Source organism: Myotis yumanensis, unplaced genomic scaffold (assembly GCF_028538775.1).
Source record: "Myotis yumanensis isolate MYYU_CA2020_CCGP unplaced genomic scaffold, mMyoYum1.0.hap1 SCAF_3, whole genome shotgun sequence".
Lineage (NCBI taxonomy): Eukaryota > Metazoa > Chordata > Mammalia > Chiroptera > Vespertilionidae > Myotis > Myotis yumanensis.
This window is the reverse complement of record NW_027223754.1, coordinates 58,312,269-58,335,401: the sequence shown is the minus strand read 5'-3', so window position 1 is coordinate 58,335,401 and position 23,133 is coordinate 58,312,269. Positions and strand designations below refer to the sequence as shown.

At 38.4% G+C, this 23,133-nt stretch overlaps 1 protein-coding gene across 8 annotated transcripts in view; it reads right to left on the bottom strand.

Moving 5' to 3' along the window:
- MYCBP2 (MYC binding protein 2) overlaps nucleotides 1-23,133 on the bottom strand; it is a 272,896-nt gene that overhangs the window by 187,093 nt on the left and 62,670 nt on the right. For all 8 annotated transcript variants that reach the window (XM_070408908.1, XM_070408907.1, XM_070408910.1 and 5 more), the window contains exons 12-17: nucleotides 22,101-22,305; nucleotides 20,595-20,759; nucleotides 18,438-18,596; nucleotides 12,088-12,292; nucleotides 8,761-8,906; nucleotides 8,084-8,185 (exon numbers count right to left, since the gene is read on the bottom strand). In XM_070408908.1, coding sequence (XP_070265009.1) covers nucleotides 8,084-8,185; nucleotides 8,761-8,906; nucleotides 12,088-12,292; nucleotides 18,438-18,596; nucleotides 20,595-20,759; nucleotides 22,101-22,305 — 982 coding nt within the window. The remainder of the gene's footprint in view (nucleotides 1-8,083; nucleotides 8,186-8,760; nucleotides 8,907-12,087; nucleotides 12,293-18,437; nucleotides 18,597-20,594; nucleotides 20,760-22,100; nucleotides 22,306-23,133) is intronic.

The following is a 23,133-nucleotide window of genomic DNA, read 5'->3' as shown; positions in this document are numbered from 1 at the left end:
ATACCCTTTATAAACATTTAAAAATGGGTACAGAAAATATATTTCATTATGTCTTTAGATATAGATAAAAATACAAGCAGTACCAGTTCTATAAAGACAACAAGAATAACAAACATATTCTATGATTATTACAAAGAAATATGCTAATCCAATAACGAATGAGGCAAAAGTAGGTCTACAGTTTTGAGTATGCAAAAGTTTATGCTTTGTATTATTTATTACTGTATTATTTTGCACATAAACACTGTAAAACTACTTTTGCCCCACCCTGTATTATTTCCCAGTAATACAGTATCAATTCTTTTTAGACGAAAGCTATTTAAATTGAGCTCTTTTTAAAATGTAGTAAATGGGGAGGAACCATGATGGCGGCATAAGTAAATGCAGTACTCACATCCTCCCACAACCACATCAAAATTACAACTAAAATACAGAACAACCCTCTTTCAGAACCACCTGAATCTGGCTGAATGCAAGTCCTACAACTAAGAAATGAAAGAAGCAGCCGCACTGAGACTGGTACAAGAGGCAGAGGCTCACAATGGGTGGTCCCACACCCATGTGTGGTGGATAAAAATCAGGAGGGATACCTTGGCTGAGGAGGTCCCCCCTGAGGAGCATGGGGTCCCAGTCCCAGGAAGTAAGTCCCCTTAACTTCTGCCTGTGAAAACCAGTGGGGATTGAGGCTGAATGAGACTAAGGGCTGCTGCAGTCCCAGGCAGCTCCTCTTAAAGGGCCAGCGCAAAGAGTCACTTCCTCTGAGCTCCATCACAGGGACAGCATCTTGAAAGCACCAGAGACATACAGGGAGGAACTGAATTGTTTGGGATCAGAGAGAGCTGGAGGGACAGCTTTCTCCCAGACAGAAGTGCTGACAGAGTCATTATTCCCTTGATGAGCCCTCCCTTATAGAGCCATATCTGAGGCTCCATCAACTTGGCACATAGGATTTACAGCACACTGTTGATTCCCTGAAACCTTGCTCACCCAACTTTCAGGCCCACCCAAGCTGTTTCCAGTGGCTTTCCCATTGGAATGGCCTGTCTTGGCTCATGCTTCAGATTTAACTAAAATCTCTCAAATGAGCAGCATCTGGCCTCAGCAAGCCCTGTACCTCTAGCTAAGTGACCCCAGGACTGGCACTAGAAGCAGCTGGCCTTACCTGGTTCACAGGTTGGCCTTGCCTGGGCACCTTCAAACACAAGAAGCAGCCGTCTGCAGATCGCTTTGTAGCTTATGCCTGGTGGCCCTGGGCAGAACACAGGCAGCAGATGACCTTGGCCTGCACCACCTGGAAGGCTCCAGAGCCAGCACACCCAGTTGACAGCTTCAGACCATGTCAAAGCACCACCACCCAACCACCTCCATAAGCAACACACTCAAGGCAGACTCAGCGGGCATCAGAGCCCTGATGAAGTAAGTCCTGCTCTGTGTAGTGGGCCCCTGCACAGCTGAACTTCCAAGGAGGTTAAAGGTCACAGCCAGTCCTTGCAGCTGACTGGCATGGATAAATCCCTCCCATTGACATGCCAAGAGCAATCAAGACTCAACTACAATAGGAGGGTGTACAGACCACATGGGGAGCCCACCACAAGTGCCCAGCTGGGGTGATCAAGGAGGCTGTGCCTCTGGAACCTACAGGACACCTACTATATTAGGCCAAGCTATCAAGCCTAGGAGATGTAGCAGCTCTACCTAATACATAGAAACAAACACAGGGAGGCTGCCACAATGAGGAGACAAAGAAACATGGCCCAAATGAAACAACAGAATAAAACTCCAGAAAAATAATTAAACAAAATGGAGATAAGCAATCTACTAGATGCAGAGTTCAAAACATTGGTTATAAGGATGCTCAAGGAACTTAGTGAGGACCTCAACAGCATTAAAAAAAACAACAACATTTAGAAATGAAGGCTACACTAATTAAAATAAAGAATAATTTATAGGGAATCAACAACAGAGTAGATGAAGCTGAGATTCAATCAGCGATTTGGAATATAAGAAAGCAAAAAATAGCCAATGAAAATGGCAAAAAGAAAAAATCCTATATAGTAAAAGAGAAACATGTAAATTGACCGTCCCTCCACGACGCTCACCAGCCAATCAGGAGTATGCAAATTAACCCGACAAAGATGGTGGGTTAATTTGCATACACAAGTGCCCGGCGAAGAGCAGAGCGGGAGAGCCAGCGGCTTGTGGGGACATGACTCCCTCGGTCGCTCCCCCAAGCCGCTGGGTGGAGAGCAGAGCAGGAGAGCTGGCAGAAAGTGTAGCGGCTTGGGGAACTTGGCTCCCCAAGCTGCCAGAGGGAGAGCAGAGAAGGACAGCTGGCGGCTTGGAGGACTTGGCAGAGAGGGAGGCCATGGGATGGAGACAGAGCAGGAAAGGAAAACCAAGAGCGTGGGGAGCACTAGGAATTCTGGGAATAGTAGTTCTGGTGGCAGCCCCAGGACCAGAAGCCCAGAGCATGGGGAGCACTAGGAATGCTGGGAATTGTAGTTCTGGTGGCAGACGGATCTCCTAGACACTAGAGCAGCGGTTCTCAACCTGTGGGTTGCAACCCCTTTGGCGGTGGAATGACCCTTTCACAGGGGTCGCCTAAGACCATCCTGCATATCAGATATTTACATTACAATTCATAACAGTAGCAACATTACAGTTATGAAGTAGCAACGAAAATAATTTTTATTTTTAAATATATTTTATTGATTTTTTTACAGAGAGGAAGGGAGAGGAATAGAGAGTTAGAAACATCAATGAGAGAGAAACATAGATCAGCTGCCTCCTGCACACTCCCCACTGGGGATGTGCCCATAAACAAGGTACATGCCCTTGACCGGAATCGAACCTGGGACCCTTGAGTCTGCAGGCTGACGCTCTATCCACTGAGCCAAACCAGTTAGGGCACAACGAAAATAATTTTATGGTTGGGTCACAACATGAGGAACTGTATTTAAAGGGCCAGAAGGTTGAGAACCACTGCACTATAGCAAAGTGAGCCTGGAGCAAATTACTGTTGCAGTGGGGGATGGAGGGAAAGCAAAGGTGAGAGACATAAGTAAAATCAGAGTGTCTAGGAATAATTAAAGGGAAGATATCCTAAAACTTCCAGGAAATCTCCACCAATGAAGCAAAGGAAAAAAAATGCCTCTATTATTCTGTGAGCAATAAACCAAACTGTGTTGGGGTCTCAGACAATTCGCTCATATAATTGCAAAGACAGACAGAAACTCCCGGATTGGAGAGGGCTCCCCTGAGGGCTCCCAGATTGGAGAGGGTGCAGTTCGGGCTGAGGGGCCCCCACAGCCCCCAGTGCATGAATGTCGTGTACCAGGCCTCTAGTAATAAATAATGAGGATAGTGTAAGGAGCCTCTGTGTACCAACATTCACATCACGGGGATGCCAGAGGAGAAGAGGAAGAGCAAGAAATTGAAAACTTATTTGAAAAAATGACATAAAACTTCCCTAACCTGGTGAAAGAAACAGACATACAAGTTCGGGAAGCACAGATAGTCTCAAACAAGATGAACCCTAAAAGGCCCACACCAAGATACATTAAAATTAAAATGCAAAAGTTTAAAGATAAAGAGAGAATCTTAAAAGCAACAAGAGAAATTCAGTTAGTTATCTACAAGGGAACTCCAATAGGACTGTCAGTTGTTTTCTCAATAGAAACCTTGCAGGCCAGAAGGGAGTGGCAAGAAATATTCAAAGTGATAAAAGCAAGGACCTACAACCAATATTACTTGACCCTGCAAAGCTATCATTTAGAATCAGAGGACAGAGCACCACCAAACCAATATTATATGAAACTAAGGCCTAGTGCATGAAATTTGGCATTGGAGGGGGGCGGTTCCTAAGCCCAGTCTTCACCCTCTCCAATCCAGGACCCCTCAAGGGATGTCCGACTACCTCTCGCAATCTAGAACCGCTGGCTCCTAACTGCTTGCCTGCCTGATCGCCCCTAACCCCTCTGCCTGCCTGCCTAATTGCCCCTAACCTCCCTGCCTGCCTGATCACCCCTAACTGCTCCCCTGCTGACCTGATCACCCCTAACTGCCTCTGCCTCGCCCCACACCTGGGACCCAGGATTCCCTCCTCCAGCCAGTCGCAGGCACCCAGGACCCGGGCCGGCTTCACCTAGGCTGACCGCAGCCACAGGGGACCGTGGGTGGGCGTCTTCACCTGGGCCGCAGTGCAGGCGACCAGGATCGCGGGGCAGGCAGCTTATACCTCTCCTGGGCCGTAGCCACAGGCGCTGGCGCCCGGGACCACGGGGCGGGCGGCTTGTCCCTCTCCAGGGCCACAGTCCCAGCCACTGGCATCCGGGACCGCAGGACGGGTGGCTTGTCCCTCTCCAGGGCCACAGTCCCAGCCACTGGCATCTGGGACCGCAGGGTGGGTGGCTTGTTCCTCTCCCAGGCCACAGTCCCAGCCACTGGCATCCGGGACCGCGGGGTGGGTGGCTTGTTCCTCTCCCAGGCCACAGCCCCAGCCGCTGGCGCCTGGGACTGTGGGATGGACAGCTTGTCCCTCTCCTGGGCCGCAGCCCGGCTGGTCCCCATTCCTCTCTTGAGAGCTCATTTGTGCCTGGCTGGTCCCCATTCCTCTCTTGAGAGCTCATTTGTGCCTGGCTGGTCCCCATTCCTCTCTCCCCAGTGTTGAGTGTCTGAGCTGTTACAGTGTGAGGGCGTGATGACCATTTTCATATTAGCTCTTTATTATATAGGATGTTAAAAGGTCTTATTTAAGAAGAAAAAAGATCACTGGCTGGTGTAGCTCAGTGGTTGAGCATCAACCTATGAGCCAGGAGATCATGGTTTTTATTCCCATCAGGGCACATGCCTGGGTTGTGGGCGCAATCACCAGTAGGGGGCATGCAGGAAGCAGCCGATTAATGATTCTCTTTCATCATCGATGTTTCCATCTCTCCCTCTCCCTTCCTCTCTCTGTGATGAATTAAAAATAAATAACAAAGAAAAAATATAAAAAATATATGAACAATAAAATGGCAATAAACACATATCTAGCAACTGAATCTACAAACAAAATGACCAAGGAGAACAGAAACAGACACAAAGATACAGAGACCTTTGTGTTGGTTGTTAAAAGCGTGGTCCTGAAATTTTGATCCACTTTGAAACAGTTAACACAAGCTTGGTAAAGAAGATAAGATAAACAAGTTAAATAAAAATATTTAACATAACATAACCCTGAAGTTAAGAAATTTCAACATAGGTAAAAGCCAATTACTAATGAGCATAATTATTAACATATTACTAAACTCTTAGTATCTAAAAAAGTAACAAGCAGAAGCCAAGAAGAAAAAAAAAAACACATGTATGTATGGCAGTTGGAACACTAAATTTTTTTGAAATTCCTGTTCCTCGTAAGGACAAAACAAGACTAACAATCCTAGCATGGAGCCAAACGAGCCCTGCAGTACTGTACATGTGACTCAAATCTGTATCCAGGACTCTCATGCAGAAATTCTATTTCATTAGACCCATTTGATGCTTATGTAGAAAATCCCTAGAGCAGTGGTTCTCACACTTCAGCACCATCAGCATCACCTGGTGGGCTTGTTTAAATAGTTTGCTGGGTCCTGAGTTTTTGATTCAGTAATTCTGGGATGGGACCTGAGAAAAGGTAATTGTGTGTGTTTTTTAAGTACTACATTTCTTGGTTAATTGTTATGGGTCCACTTTTTGAAATATATTTTTAATGATTTGAGAGAGAGAGAAAGGAAGAGGGGGGGGGGGGAAAGGTTGGTTGCCTCCTGCACACACTCCGACAGGAGACCAAACCCACAACCTGGGTATGTGCTCTGACCTAGAATTGAACCTATGACTTTTTGTGCATGGGATGACGTTCAACCAACTGAGCCAGGGCAAGAATAGGCAATTGTAACTAAAGCCCAAGTCAAGTTGGTCCCTATGAGAGCACTTTAATAACCCCTGAGCCGAAATAATTAAAGCATAGTACCTAAAAGGGATTACTCCATCCAATTAAAAGTATTTTTTAAAACAAAGTTAAAATATTAATGCCTTAGAACCAATCTCTATATATATCTATAAATAGATACTTTTTAATCTTCACCTGAGGATGTTTACTGATTTTATTATTTTTTTTTTTTAGAGAAAGAGAGAGAAAGGGGGAGAGAGGCAGAGAAACATTCATGTGAGAGAGAAACATCTATCGGTTGCCTCCCAACCTGGAACCTAAGTCTGTGCTTATAAAATCAGATACAACAACATAAATTCTGTAAATATTTAAATAATAGAGTTTTAAATCTTTATAAAAGATTAGAGTTTACATTTTAAAAATAAATGGTAAAAGAATATTCTGTAATTACAAAGTTTTATTGAATAACCAATGCATAATCAATGTCTTTACTTTTGATATGCAGAATATACTCTAGCAAGAGAAGAACAGCTTTTTATAGAAAAAGATGAACAAAATACACAGCATTAGGCAAGTGAAAAATGTCATCACAAGGATTTGGTGAGTTTTGTAGGTCAATTCATATGATTCAACCTAATAGTTTTAAAAAGAGAAAAAACAGGTAGTAAAAAGATACACTGATAATTAACTTTAGGCAAATCATATCATTGAGGAATTACCATCCAATTACCATAAGTCATAAGACCCAAAAGTTAAATTTTACCCTATTTTCTATAAAACATTTAATGTGCAATTTTCCATGTATTTTTATTATGTAAACAATAACAGTATATACATTAATCTTATTAAAATATCATTTAAAGGCAAAGACTTTACGTAAACAAAGCCAAACCAACAGCAAATAATCACTGTTACCAATTAATCAACACTGCTTATCAGGCTCTGATAAAGAGTAATCCAAGCATATATTTTACAACTTAAGTGTAATAAAAATGGAATGTACCACTTATGCTATATATTTCATTGCTTATTACATTTTACATTAAAAACTGCCTAGAAAAAAACAATTTGTAATGATGGTTAATGAATAATAGGTTCTATATCATGTATTAAATAATATATCATTTCTAATAAGTGTTTAAAATATACAATATCAATAAATGTTTCTAATCAATCTTTTGCCTAGCAGAGAAATAAAATCACAGACCTCTGTAATAATCCATCTTAATCCTACAACAAACGATTCTATTAAGCATAAAGAGCTTTAGTAACACATATTTATGTTTATTGTATATATACTCAAACACCTATTATAATCACCATTAAATGTATCTTAGCCTGAAAAATTATCACAAACAAAGAGGACTAGTTAAATAATAAATCTATCTTCACAATTAACACCTGCATACACTCCTTCTTGTACATAACCAGAATAAGATTTTTCAAACAAACAAACAAAAAAGACATATAATAGCATAGCTATGCACTGGATTGAAATGAAAGGTAGTAGGACTATGCCCAAATGATAATGATTACAAATTAGTAAGAAAACAGAAAATCTAGTTTATTATTAAACTAGAGGTCGGGAGCATGAAATCTGTGCACTGGTAGGGTCCCCAGGCCTGGCTGGTGATCAGGGCCAATCAGGTTCCCTGCCTCCCTGCCTCCTCCTTCCCTTGCACCCTCAGCACCCCACCTCCACTGCTGGTCGCCTGCCATGTTCCACGTCACCCCCTCATGGTCAGCACACATCATAACGAGTGATCAAACTCCCGGTCTGCTGGTTGAACTCCCGAGGGGACAATTTGCATATTTGCCTTTTATTATATAGGATAGATGATTCCAAAATCTGGGTGAAGAACTAGTTCTTAGAATGTATAGTTTTTAAATAATTGCCTTTGCTAATAGTTTTTAATGCTTGGCTGATGGCACAACAATTCTTAAAACAATTTATTTTTGCCATAAACACTTTACTGTACTGAATTAAATGTATGTTATTAATTAGCACAATCATAAATACCCTGAATATTTTCACATTATTTTCATGAGTACTAGAATGTTACTAACTTTAACTTCAATTTCTTACCAAATCAGCCTATTCTGTATCTTCAGTGGTCTCAGTAGAGGGTAAGAAAATGGATTTTCAAATACTTTTTCTCTGCAGCTACATCTTACCTCTTCCTTCCTCTAATCTGTGTCTCCTGATTACTCGCTGCCGTTTTTCTTCTTGTCTTAACTGAAGGTGTTCTTCAATGTTAACCCCAGGCACTGGGACAGCTAATGATTGACCAAAAAAATTTATAGATAGTTATATAAATATATATAGATATATGTTTATACACACACAAACCCATAATATAATAGATATGATAATAGACATAACAGAACTATATGAAATTCAAGAACATAAAAGCTAACGAAAATAGTCTAAAAAAATTATTTTTAATGCAAAAATCTTAGCAAAAAGGAAAAAAATAATTTCTTCCCTTTATTAATGACATATTTTCAGTTACAATACATGTGGTATTATATTATTAACTACTAGAGGCCTGGTGCATGAAATTCATGCACAGGTAGGTTCACTAGGCCTGGCCGGCAATCAGGGCCTATCAGGGCCTTCCAGCTGCCGGCTGGGGCCTTCCTCTGTTCTGCACCACCCCCTGGTGGTCAGCGCATGTCATAGCGAGCGGTCGAACTTCTGGTCTGTCGAACTCCCAAAGGGACAATATGCACATTAGCCTTTCATTATATAGGATTATCTTAACTTTTTAGCACATACCTAATAGAAATTGTATAAACTATCCTTATTACTGAGATGAGGACAAGATGTTTGGTACAATAAAGCAAATTACCTAATAGAAGGTCTAAAGGTATCATCTCTTTCACCGCATCAAGAATTCCTCTTTGTCTTGCCTCTTGACCATCCAACTCTCTTGCACAAGCCTTGCAACATCCACACACAGCACAGCCAGATTCTCCGGAACCACAACCACAGATACTTAAAACAAACAAACAAAAAAAAGAATTAACTGAAATCCTTCTACTCTTTCCTTAAAACACTTTTCTATAATGAGGTACCATCTCACACCTGTCAGAATGGCTATCATCAACAAATCAACAAACAACAAGTGCTGGCAAGGATGTGGAGAAAAGGGAACCCTCGCACACTGCTGGTGGAAATGCAGACGTGCAGCCACTGTGGGAAACAGTATGGAGTTTCCTCAAAAATTAAAAATGGAACTCCCATTTGACCCAGTGATCCCACTTCTAGGAATATATTCCCAAAAGTCAGAAACACCAATCAGAAAGAACATATGCATCCCTATGTTCATAACCAATGGACACAGACAATGGGGGTTGGGGGGAGGCTAGGGCTGGGGAGCAGGGGCAGGCTGGGAGAGGACAATGGGGGGGGAAGGGGACATATGTAATACTTTCAAGAATAAAGAATTGGAAAAAAAAATTTTCTGCATTTTTGAGATTAAATTAAATGAGGCAAAAATGAAATTAACCCTTCAGATCAGGAGCAGGATGTGTCAATTTTTAAGGAAAGGTATGAATATATGAATAATTTTAAAAAAAGCTTATTAAGTTCCTCATATTTCTACAGAAAATACAAATGTATTCTATCTTCAAAGCTGCTATTAACAAGTATTTTTCACGTTTTCACAATTATTGAAGGACCAGCAGCTTTACTATTAAGTGGTCTGGATGGCTTGGTTAGTAAACAAACAAATATTCCTACCTACCAGATAAGTTAAGGGAGGTGTGGACAGCCCACCTTGCCAGCTTAATGTATTACTCTCCATTTCCCTCCCTATCCTAAAAAGGATAAAAAGCCCTACTGAGCACTAGCCAGTTTGGCTTGGTGGATGGAGACTCAGCCTGTGGACCAGGTTCTATTTCGGTCAAGGGCATGTACCTTGGTTGCGGGCACATCACCAATAAGGAGTGTGCAGGAGGCAGCTCATCGATGTTTCTCTCTAATCGATGTTTCTAACTATCTATTCCTCTCCCTTCCTCTCTGTAAAAAATCAATGAAATGTATTTAAATAAAAAATAAAGCCCTACTGCCCTAACCGGTTTGGCTCAGTGGCTAAAGCGTCGGCCTGAGGACTGAAAGGTCCCAGGTTCGATTCCAGTCAAGGGCATGTACCTTGGTTGCGGGCACATCCTGAGTTGGGGGTGTGTAGGAGACAGCTGATCGAAGTTTCTCACTCATCGATGTTTCTAACTGTCTATCCCTCTCCCTTCCTTTCTGTAAAAAATCAATAAAATCTATTTTTTTAAAAAGCCCTAATGAATTGTATGTGGGCACTATTTAAAAAATAATGTTTATTTCTAAACTTATTCTAAAATATATAGTCATAATTTTATTACTGAAGTCATTTTTAATAGTGCTTAATGTCCCGGCACAAATTCCTATGTTGACTTTATTCATGTATTCATTTCTGCTTCATTAGTAAAGAAATTATTGTACTTGGTTAGGTATTGTCCATTTGATCTATAAATAATTATTGAAAACTGACAGTAAATCTCAGGGGGGGAAGCATATAAAGAAGAATGAATAATTTCAGGAAGGATAAGAGAATTGTAAATTCATTTATAATATGCATTGATTACTTAAGTTCAGATATTGGAGACATTTAATTTTAATGGAAATAGATTGAGACATCTCCAGGAGGATAAATTTCAACTCCTTATAAAAGAAATATTATCTTTAGCTCTGGTTGGCAGCTCAGTGGTTAGAGCATTGGCCCATGCACCAAAGGGTCACAGGTTCAATTCCCAGTCAAGGACACATACTTGGGTTGCAGGTTCAATTCCTGGCCTGGTCCAGGCGTGTGGTGCGGGAGGCAACCAGTCTATCTTTCTCTCCCTCTCCCTTCCACTCTCTCTAAAAATCAATGGAAAAAATATCCTTGGGTGAGGATTAACAAAAAAAAAAAAAAAAAAAGGAAAAAAAGAAAAATTATCCTTTGATAAAGAGAGCCAAAATATTTTAACATATACTAAAAAAGCAAATCAAATGTACTGTTTAAAAATCATAGTGTTTCAGTAGTTTAAGAGAAAAGACCTGTTATTTAAGATCTATTTCACTATGTTAGGCCATAGTATAATTCTGGAAATGTACTCAGAGTAGATCCAGACATTATTTGGGATGAAGCACCTGACTATACTAAGGAGATGTCAAATAGGAAGGTCAACTATAGGGGTTGGTTGGCTGTCCTCACCATGGCTGATATTTTTCCCACAAGATTCCCTTTAATTTCCAAAGTAAACTAATTATCAAAATCTGATCTTATAAAGATCAGATATATCATAATACAAAGATCTACCATAATTAATTTAATCTTACAAAGGATACCCCATTATGTTACATTGGCTACAAATGGCAACACAAAAATAAGAATCAAAATCATCCCTAACATTCTAGGGAAAAATCTGCATTCTGATTGTGCCTCACTCACACCTTAACTTTAAAACGACAATACAGACCCTGAAAAAAAAAGTGGTCCAGTAAGAATAAAAACTATATGTAGCAGGTGCAATGCAACTTGAGCCACCATAGTTCCTAGAACTCCTAAAATTGCAAAAAGTAAATTCAATTTAAAAGGATATATCCCTAATAAAACATTCTATATGTGTTTTTTTTACAATTCTACTCAGAAAAAAATTCTTATGTGTTATTAAAGCAGTCTTAGAAAGAATACAAATGGCTCAGTGGTTGAGCTTCAACCTATGAACCAGGAGGTTATGGTTCGATTCCTGGTCAGGGCACATGCTCCAGTTGCAAGCTCAATCCCCAGTGTGGGGAGTGTAGGAGGTAGCCCATCAATGATTCTCTCGAATCATTGTCCCTTTCCCTTCCTTTCTCTGAAATCAATAAAAACATATTTAAAAAAAAAAAATACAAATGAAGGCACAGCCCAAGCCTTGAAAAAGATGACCTTTTTAAAAATAATGCTTTAAATGGATCAAATTATATAAAAATGACACTAAATTAGAATTGATTATAATTCCCCACCCCTGCTCTAAGTATGTCCTCAGGTGAGGATTAAAAAGAAAAAAGAAAAAAAGAAATAACACAGAATACTCTGAAATAATATTGAAAAGAAATGTGTTGTATGCATTTTCTAGTAACTTTTTATTTCTTCAATATTAATTCTTTTTCTTACCCTCCAGGAACTCTGTCTGGACGCCCACTACTGACACAGCTGGCTCCATAACCTGTACAATCTCCACACACAGTACACACCATGCACTGCTCCAGCTTCCACTTATGCATGCCTGGAGGGCACATCATAGACTTCTCATCTTTTTCATCTAGTTCTTCTTCTAGGTCTTCATCCATTGCTGTGGCCATATTTTCAACTCCAAACCCTATTGGAGAGATCAATTTATAACATTTTAGTAGATTATTTCCATGTCTAGAAAACTGACATTTATATTTCCCAATTAAATACTGTATGTACATATAACATATACTAATACAAATGAGTATACAAAGAAATGCTAAAATAGAAGAGCAAGAAAAATGAAATTTAGTTGAGGGACTACTAGTAAGTGCTCTCCCCATTTCCCTTTCTGCAAAAAGAGGGAAGACAGAAACATCTCTTAGCTGTTGTTGCTTTCTGTCAATCATATTTTTAATTTTTTCGGATTTTAATTTTAGTCCCTCTTTTCCATCTTCACTGCCAACACTTTTGTCCAATAGACCAAAGAATGATTCCTAACCACACTTTAAGCTAAGAGTCCCTCCAACTAGAACATCCTCCCACTGCTAGCAATCAGCTTTGTAAAACATATACTTGATCCTATGACTTCACAATTTACAAAATTCCTCAGCAAGATACAGTCATTGACAAGATGGCTCCCAATTTTCTCCAAACTCACTTCTTCCATGCAAACTGCATTCTACCCAAACCTAAATTCCCTCTGCTTTCTAAACATCCTGTGTCCTTTCTCATGCTCTAGGCCTTTGCTCAATCCTGCTCCATCTCTCTTTCTATCTCATATACCTGCCTCTCTACACCTCATCAACCAGAGCGGTTTTCAGCCCTCAAACACTCAGCTCAGACGTCATTTCCTAGGAAAGCACTTACCACTTTTCTGAAGGAAACAGACACTATCTTCTCAAACCTGTTTATACCTCAATTACAACTTAATTGTGTTATAATTCCTTCAACTATTCTTTTTTTTACTGAATACCTACCTAAATGCCGCAGGCATTTCCCTTGATGGCAGAGACAAATCATTTTTTGTAAAGGGCCAGATTGTGAATAATACAGGCTTTATGGGCCATATTAAGTCCATGTCACACTTTTTAAAAATAACCCTTTAAAAGTAGAAAATCCATTTTTAGCTTGGAAGGCCATACAAAAACAGGCTATTGAGCAGATGGCTTGTAGGTCTCTGCTTTAGGCACTGAGGACTATGATAATGAACTATTTATTATAAACCTTATAACTTAGTGATAAAGACACACATTAATTGAACAGCCATACAGAAAAGAGTAAATCTACAACTTTGATAGACTTATAAAGGAACATATAGTGCTACACGAGCATATAATAAAAAAACAAATCTGTGGGAATCAGGTAATTATTTTTAATCTTTGTCTTTTCTATTAGACTTAGATCCTCAAAGACAAGGTATTACCTTACTCACATTACCTCTTAACTTAGTCAACCTTATTCTCTTTTACACTTATACCTATAATAGACTCAGTATATAGGTCTGTCAAATCAAGAAATAAACTCATGGGATATATAACCTTTTTTATTTTTGCCACTTCTAATCTATGTACAGGCTGGAAAATTAGATAACCATGTATTGGATAACTATGCATGTCTACAGTTAAAATAAAGCAATCCCAAAGACGGCCAAAGTGACTATTTTTCATAAGAACAGGAGCTAAAATATATTGAGCACTTATTTGGGTCTATATATAATACTTAATCATCCCAACTGTACTATAATTATTATCCTCAAAATAATCTCTAAAATTCAAAGCAATATCAATCACATTGCCAAGTAGAAAAGCATACTCTCATCCATATGGAAAAAAGGCCCAACCTAACTACATAAAGCAAAAATTTATTAAAAAAACAAACACAAAAAACTTGCCATCAAAATTGAAAAGTTATATACAAGTAAAACCATAAATATAAGAGAGAATCCACAAATTAGTAAAAAATATTTGTAACACATACAACATAATATATTAAATATTCCTACAAATTAATAAGAAAAAGCTAGAAAAGTAAGAAAAATTTGAAAAGATAGTCTAACTCACAATTCATAACCAATGGAATACAAATTAAAAGAAAAATGAGAGACCCAGAAATTTTCCTAATTGTATACCCCAAAGAAATGCAAACATATTTTCACCAATATTTACTAGAAATGTTCAGAGCAACACTATTCATAATAACCCAAACTAGAAACTACCCAAATGTTCATAATACTAGCAAAAGTTTTAAAACTGTGGCATATTTACACAATGATGATAATGAACAACTTACAGCTAACCATATCAACATAGATGAATCTCATGAAGTAAAGCTGAATGAAAAGAAACCAGACATAAAAGAATTGATACTACATAATTCCATCTATAAAGTACAAAAGTATGCAAAAGTAATGTACAGTGTTAACTGAAGAGGAGGGTAGCAACTGGAGAGGAACATAAAAGGGACTTCTTTGGGTACTGTTAAGAAACTTTCTTAACCTGGGTGCAGATTACGAGAATATGTTCAGTTTGTGAAAATTCATAAAAATATATACCTATGCTAGGTGTATTTTTCTGCACATATATTATACTTCAATATAACAAGTAAAAAATTACAATGTCACAGCCATTACACTGGCAAAAATCAGAGTCTGTCAATATTGACTGCTTGAGTAATGTGGAAAATCAAACTCTATTAGTAAGAGTATAAATTGGTACAATCTCTTCCAAGAAAAATCTAGCACAAAGCTGAAATTTATAGCATAGTAATTTCACTAGAAAAAGTCTCACATGTTTACCAAGAAATATGTATAAAGGTTTTAAAATTATTTATAATAGTGAAAAATTAGAAATAAATTCATCTATTAGCAGGAGAATGAATGTATTGTGGTCTGTTAGTGTTATGGTTTTTATTACACAGCAATTAACATGAATCATCTAGTTTTATGTGTACCAACATGGACATATTTCAAACATGATGGTGAAAAGACAAAAAAAATTTTGCAGAAAAATATGAATAGACTAGAGGCCCAGTGCATGAATTCATGCATGGGTGGGGTCCCTCAGCCTGGCTGGCGTTCAGGGGCCCCAAATGGGGCCGAGGGAGGTTGGCCATGGGGAGGGGCCACAGGAGGCTCAGCCTGCCAGGGGAAGGGACCACAAGAGGTTAGCTGACTGCGGTGAGTTTGCTGTGGGAGTGCACTGACCACCAGGAGGCAGCTCCTGCGTTGAGTGTCTGCCCCCTGGTGGTCAGTGAGCGTCATAACGACTGGTTGTCCAGTCAACTGGTCATTTGGTCACTTCTAGATAAGCACTTATAAAGTACTTTACTTTTATTTGTAAAATATATGTGTGCAATGTATTTCACATAAAATATAAGAACAACCTACAAGGGAGTACCCATATGACTGTAAACTTATTTCTCAACAGAAACTATGCAGGCTAGAAGGGAGTGGCAAGAAATATTCAAAGTGATGAATAATTAAGACCTACAACCAAGATTACTCTACCCAGCAAAGCTATCATTTAGAATTGCAGGTTAGATAAAGAGCTTCACAGACAAGAAAAAGCAAAAGTTCATCACCACCAAACCAGTATTACATGAAATGTTAAAGGGTATTCTTTAAGAGGAGGAGGAGGAGGAGAGAAAGGAAAGAAAGGAAAGAAAGAAAAGAAAGGAAAGAAAGGAAAGAAAGGAAAGAAAGGAAAGAAAGGAAAGAAAGAAAGAAAGAAAGAAAGAAAGAAAGAAAGAAAGAAAGAAAGAAAGAAAGAAAGAAAGAGAAAGAAAGAAAAGAAAGAAAGGAAAGAAAGAAAGGAAAGAAAGAAAGGGAAGAAAGGAAGGGAAGAAAGGAAGGGAAGGAAGGAAGGGAAGGGAAGGGAAGGGAAGGGAAGGGAAGGGAAGGGAAGGGAGGAAGGAAGGGAGGAAGGAAGGAAGGAAGGAAGGAAGGAAGGAAGGAAGGAAGGAAGGAGGGAGGGAAGAAGGAAAGAAGGAAAGAAGGGAGGGAAGAAGGAAAGAAGGAAGAAGAAGAAGAAGAAGGAAGAAAGGAGGAGGAGGAGGAGGAGGAGGAGGAGGAGGAGGAGGAGGAGGAAGAAGAACAACAACAACAACATAAAAAATATGAACAATAAAAAGGCAATAAATACCTATCAACAATTGATTCTAAAAATCAAAATAAAGAAATAAAAGATCTAATGAGCCCTAACCAGTTTGGCTCAGTGGATAGAGCGTCAGCCTGCGGACTCAAGGGTCCCAGGTTCAATTCCGGTCAAGGGCATGTACCGTGGTTGCAGGCACATACCCAGTAGGGAGTGTGCGGGAGGCAGCTGATTGATGTTTCTCTCTCGTCAATGTTTCTAACTCTCTATCCCTCTCCCTTCCTCTCTGTAAAAAATCAATAAAATATATATTTTAAAAACATCTAATGAACAGAATAAACTGGTGAATAAAAATAGAATCAGAGACATGGAAATGGAACAGACTGATGATTTTCAGAGGGAAGGGGATGCGGGGGGGCGGGGGGGATTAAACAAAGATCTTATATGCATATATGCATTACCTATGGACACAGACACTACCTATGGCGAAAGCTTGGGGCGGGGAGGGAACCAGATGGAAGGGGGCAATGGGGGATAAAAGGTCATCTGTACTATTCTCAGCAATAAAGATTTTAAAATAGAGAAGCAAACAAACAAACAAATAAGTAAATAAAATTTAAAAAGAAAAAATAAATAGAACACAACTGAAAGAATATTAATCAAAGTCATGATGTGGTTAGTTCTGGAGAGAGAGTATAATATTAAGCCTTGGAATAGGAATACAGGACACTGGAATCTTATCTATAATTTTTTAAATTGAAAAATTATAAGACATGGTGGTAGACATACAACTTTTTAATATTTCATTATTATTTTCTATACTTTTCAAGTTTTTTAAACTTTTAAAAATCCCTTTATGTTCTTTATGAGTCAGGAATCTGTATTCATTATGTGTCTTACACTACTATCTTCGCATGCTTTCTAATTCAATACTTACAGAATAGGTGTGACTTCTAGTAAATAAAAAATATTTTAACAATTTAATTTTGATTATTACAAAATTTACGCTAAGAATCTACAATATAGTTGTAAATGTATGCCAAATTTCACAAAAGTTTCAGAATAATAAAGAAACAATTTTGTTCAGCTCACAAGTCTTATAAAACATAATTTGAATACATATTTAAATAGAGGAAACTAAAAGGGTTCTCTCCTCTTTGCCTAGTAGGTCTTATCCAAAACTGTGGTTCACTAGTTTAGCAATATTTCTATTTTGGAGTTATCCATTTTTTTTTCTTTTGTTCTTCCTTCTTTTTAAAAAATTAATATTCCTCTAACAGACTTACTTTTTTAAAAACAAAAGAATTTAAAAAAACTAAAGAATTGTAAAAACACACATATATAAAGAAGCTAAGGGGGGAAAAACCAGTAGGCTTTAATATCCAGATGGGTCTGCCATCAAGAAGACCCCCAAAGAGCTAAACTTGATTTTGTTAATTTATACAAATATTAATCCTGAAACTATGTAGGCCATAGTTTAAAGTATTTGTACTTTAAACACAGCTTAATACTTAGTTCTAATAATATGTATATATTTCCTATTCTCAAGTCCACACAAAATTAAAAAAAGAAAACCAGACATTGGAGGGAAGGGTATAAGAAGGCACTGATAGCAGCTACAGTAAAACTTGAGAGCAAGAATGAAGTAGACACAAACTATTATAAAAACAAAATCACAACAAGCATGGATCAATGCCTCGCTTACCTTCAATACCTTTAGTGTTTAAGCAAAGGATACGGTGGATGGGGGGTATCCACAATTTATGACTTGATAAAGGGTCAAATATTCTTAAGGATCATTCTTAATTGTTAAGAACTGACTGAATTACAGGCAGTGTATACTGTTAAACGGGAAGATAATACTTGCCAGACAGACTGCTGCCAAAAATGGTTTGAAAATGCTTTTTTAGAAAAATTTAGTCACCAAAGATGCTAAATCAAAGAAGTGCTCTTATATTTATATAAAATTAAGAAAACATACAAGTAAAAAACACTTGCTCAGAAATTAAAGGTGTAAAGTATATTTGATTATTCCAGTGATATACTGTCAAATAAACAAGAAATTCAGTGGTTTTCCTAATTTGTGAGTGTGAAATCAAGGCGTCACTTGTTTTGAAAATAGTAAGATTCTTTACCATGTTGTTCTGAAAAGCTAATGAAAGGCTACACACAAGTTAACATTAATACAGTAACACCTACCTTTCCCACCTTGGTTCATGGCACCAGTGTCTCGTCCACACTGTCCTTTATTATTTACACCAAAGGTCCAAACTTCTCCATTCTTCATTAAAACACAAGTGTGTGCTTTGCCCATAGCTACCTGAATTACAAAATGGCCCTTCAAATCTGTTACCAAACCTATAGGAAAGATATGAATTTAATAAGAAACAACAAAAAAGCCTTTCTGAGCCTACCACCTCAATGCTGAACTTTTTTTTTTTTTAAATCCTCACCCAAAGGTATTTTTTCAATTGATCTTAGAGAATGGAAGGGAAGGAGATGGGGGAGAGAGAAACATCAATGTGCGAGAGACACTGGTTGCCTCCCACACACTCCTCAACTGAAGCCGGGGATCAAACACACCCTTGACAGGGAATTGAACTGTGACCCTTGGGTCCAAGGGCCGATGCTCTAACCACTTAGCCAAACAACACCAGGGCTCAATGCAGAACTTTTCATTTCTGGGATAAAATAACCCACCAACATGAGAAATAAGTGGTCATAAGACTGGTACTAAATTAATTTTGTAATGTTATAATGAATCCCTAGCCAAAAGGATTTTAGCAAGCAATAGTTACACTGAGTATTATTTTTAAACTATACATGAGCCCATCCCAAAATTTTGATTCATTTGACATAAAGGCCAACTACAAATCTAATTATTACCACATTAAGCAACTCACATATCACCTGAGCACATTTCAACTTAATAATTGCTATGAATGTTTGCTATACGTCATTTCCCTAGGCTTTACATGTTTACCTCATATAAACACCTACTAAGTGGGTTGCCCAATCATTATACTCAATTCTAAGTGCCAGAAAGAAAACCTAGCAAACAAATACGATGTTTTTAAAATCAAAATTCATAAATAAAAAACTATCTAGTTAGTTCTATCCTTCATATTCACTTCTTAAGCTTTTGTCTTACATGTCACTCAATCACTTAACAAGTAATTCTTCAGCCCCTATTATGCATCAGATGCTGTGCTGGGCACTGGGGATATAATCTACGCTAATAAAAGAGAAACATGAAAATTGGTGTCACTCCGCTATGCCCAGCAGCCAATCAGAGCGACTATGCAAATTAATTCAACAAAGATGGCGGTTAATTTGCATATGCGGGCGTGGAGCAAAGACAGAAGGGTCCAGCCGAAGTGAAGACTGAAGACTGAAGACTGAAGAGGCTTGGCTTCTCCGCTGTAGCTGCAGCGGAGAAGCCAAGCCTCGCTGCAGCCAGAGGGGAAAAGCCTAGCCTCGAGGTTTGGCATCTCTGCTGCGGCTGGACCAAAGGCCTGGGTCCCGGGTGCCAGAGGAAAACCGGTGCCAGCAGCCAGGGGAAGGAAGGCCTATTCCGCGAATCTTCATGCAATGGGCTTCTAGTACTATGTAATAAAAGCCTAATATGCTAAATGTCTTGATCATTCGTTTGACCATTCAGCCAGTTGCTATGATGCACACTGACCACCAGGGGGCAGATGCTCCAACCAGTAGGTTAGCTTGCTGCTAGGGTCTGGCTGATCGGGACTGGGTGAGATGGGCTGTACACTCCCTGGAGCCCTCCCGTGGTCCCTCCCTGCCCCGATGATGCACCGGTGGGGTCCCTCGGCCTGGCTTACACCCTCTTGCAATCTGGGACCCCTCGGGAGATGTTGGAGAGCCAGTTTCGGCCCAATCCCTGCAGGCCAAGCCGAGGGACCCCACCAGTGCACCGGGCCTCTAGTAGTAAATAGGGGGAAGAGAATCTCTCCCTAACTACCTAACAGGGGGAGGAGAGGAGATAAGTAATTTATCATATATAAATCAGTTGTGTTATAAAAATAATTTCCCCACAGCACTACCAGAAACATGTCACATGAGCATCTAACTGAGCTTAGGGAAAGCTTTCCAGATAAAGTAACAGCTGAAATACAGCTGCACTAGCCAAGTGCCATAATTCATTCTGATAAAACGAGAGTGTGTTCCCAAAAATAATTCAGGAAGGAATCACAAAATGTTGTATTTGTAAGTAAATGTGAAAAATGTAGAGAAAGCAGTCTATAAATATTAATTTTCTAGACATATCTATGCAATACATAATGTCTAGTCTTGAACTTTCTTTGCATAAAAGTGAAATAGTGTTTAAATTTAACTTACTTGAACTATCAGAGTAAATGGCATCTTTTCCAAACATGTATAACTCTCCATCTTTAGAAATAACAGAACTACTTCCATTATTGCAGGCAGTATACACCACAATTTTTCCTTCCATCTTAATTATCTTTTTAGGTTTATAGGGTTTTGATTGCCGTCTGCTCTTAGCTTTAAAAAAGTTAAATTAAGGCATCAATGTACAAGTAAAAATAATTTGTATATAAACCACAAGGGAAAAAGACATGTTATTTGCACTTATGACACACTTTATTTTCACAAAGGCCTAGGTTTCCCAACATGTTAATTAAAATGTGTCAACCTTACAAGCCTCATCTAGTTAATTAAATTTAGGCTATCAGTGTCATATCTTCTTTGTAGCACAATGAAATTCCCAATGGGAAACACAATCTTCTACCAAACTTCTGGGAAGCCCAATCTCAAGATTAGCTATTTACATTATCAAAACCATTTCATTACCATATGTTTAAAAATTCCCTTTTCTCTCAAACTCTATCTTACATATATTCTTATGTTAGAACCTTGAAAGTAAAATCAGTTCCTCATTCATTCAAAGCATATTAAGTAGCTACACATAGTCAATGTGTAAGAAAGGGAAATATACAGAAGGAGGGAAAGTAAATAAATTCAAGGTAGAGGATTCAAGCAACCTCTGCTTTCTAAACCTAAATCCCTAAAATCAGTAAAATATGGGAAATATCCATCTTCCTGTTTCTTTATTCAACCCGAATTTTGCATGCCTTTCAGAATAAAACATTCTGCTGTGCGGGGTACAGTTCTGGGACTTAAAAATGCCATTATATCTTTTCATATAGCACTATCCACATAGATACACAGCAACTGTGTTATTTGGTACTCTGAATGCTAGAAGGAAAAAGTGGCTGTGCTAAAGCTTCTGACTATTTTAAGGGATTTCTTTCAAGGTCTTTTTATTTACACATGATTTTTACATTAGATGTTGACTTCAAACCTACTCCTCATAAGATGCTACCCCAGTGTGCTAGACTGTATAAAGTAAATGCAAAGTTATAAAAAGAGAAACAGGACACTTTGAGGAAGACTTCATTGCTAAGGGTTTGCTTTCATCTTAGAGAAATAACACCAAGAGCAGTGATCCATCAATAACTGACACTAATACAGAAGGTTACATAAGGTTTACTTTATTCTGAAATATATATTGCTCTCAAAATTTGGGGTTACTTAAAATAATACATTGAAATAAGTAAGTTTGTAAAAATAGTAACAACTGACAAAAACAGAGAAATAGCCAATTAAACATAAAGCATATAAAAATTCATGCATATGAACTGCAGAATACAATCTGCAATCACAGTTCTTTAATAAACAGTATACCACCACCATTAACTGAATAAGCCCCAATTTAAAATCCTCTATTAACTTGGTGAGGTAACTGCGGTTAAAATTGATATGCCTTATGTTAATAAATTCTACACTATTTTTACTGACTATCCAGTTGATTAGTTTACTTACTTGACTCTCCATCTTCTCCTTTACTAGCAGATCCTGTAAAAAATATGCTTCCATCCTCTGCAACTAAAAGGGCATGAGAGCCATCATGTCCAACGGAAAAATGCACAATCTTTGGAGATTTTGTAATTGGTAGTTCAACCCATTTTCCTGCTGAAGGACCACCTTGTTTGATTCCAAGACTCTGGTATTTTCCAGTGTAATATATCTGATATGTAAAAAAAAAAAAAGAAGAAGAAGAAGAAGAAGAAAGAATAGAAAACAGGACTTATAATGACTTTTGGAGTAGTGCACCAGGTTTTACCTGACAGAAAAAAACAACCTTCCATGTTTTATTGAAGAACAAAAATAACAAGAACCCAAACTCTTTTTTAATACTATTTGACTTACGTGAGCTGAGGACAGAAACAGGCATATTTTTCCAAAAAGACAGAGTTCATAATAGGTTTTTCCTATCTATTCAGAATACTTATCTTTTGTCTCTCAATTTTATTTTTTAGTATTTCTTTAAAAAAATCATTTATCTTTATTGTTGAGAGTATTATAAAAATAAAATCTACAAAAATTAAATTGATGCCTTAATTTAATTTAGCTTTTTTTAAGAAAAAATATTTATCTTTATTGTTGATGTCCCCCATTTCCCCCCATTGCCCCTCCTCAGGCCTTAACCAAGCTATTGCCTATGTCCATGGAATATGCATATATGCAAATAAATTATTTGGTTATTCTCTGTGTTTCCCCTCACACACACCCCCACCCCCCCCCACACATATATGTAGGGCGCAGCTATAGGGTTAAGCCTCGATCTGACCTGTTGGCAAAGCCACAAACAAGTCCCAGCTTAGAGGCACAGTCCTCTTAGCATAATTAGGCTTGACCTTATGATGCTCCCTAGTCCTTATCTGGGAAGCTAATAGGCTGTGGGAGATGCAGCAAGCCCTGCCAAAACAAATGAAACTCACAAGAACATTGTAACTATGGTGACCACTACCTTGTTTACCTCTGGCTATAAAATAAAGGCTCAGCTTGCCTCTGG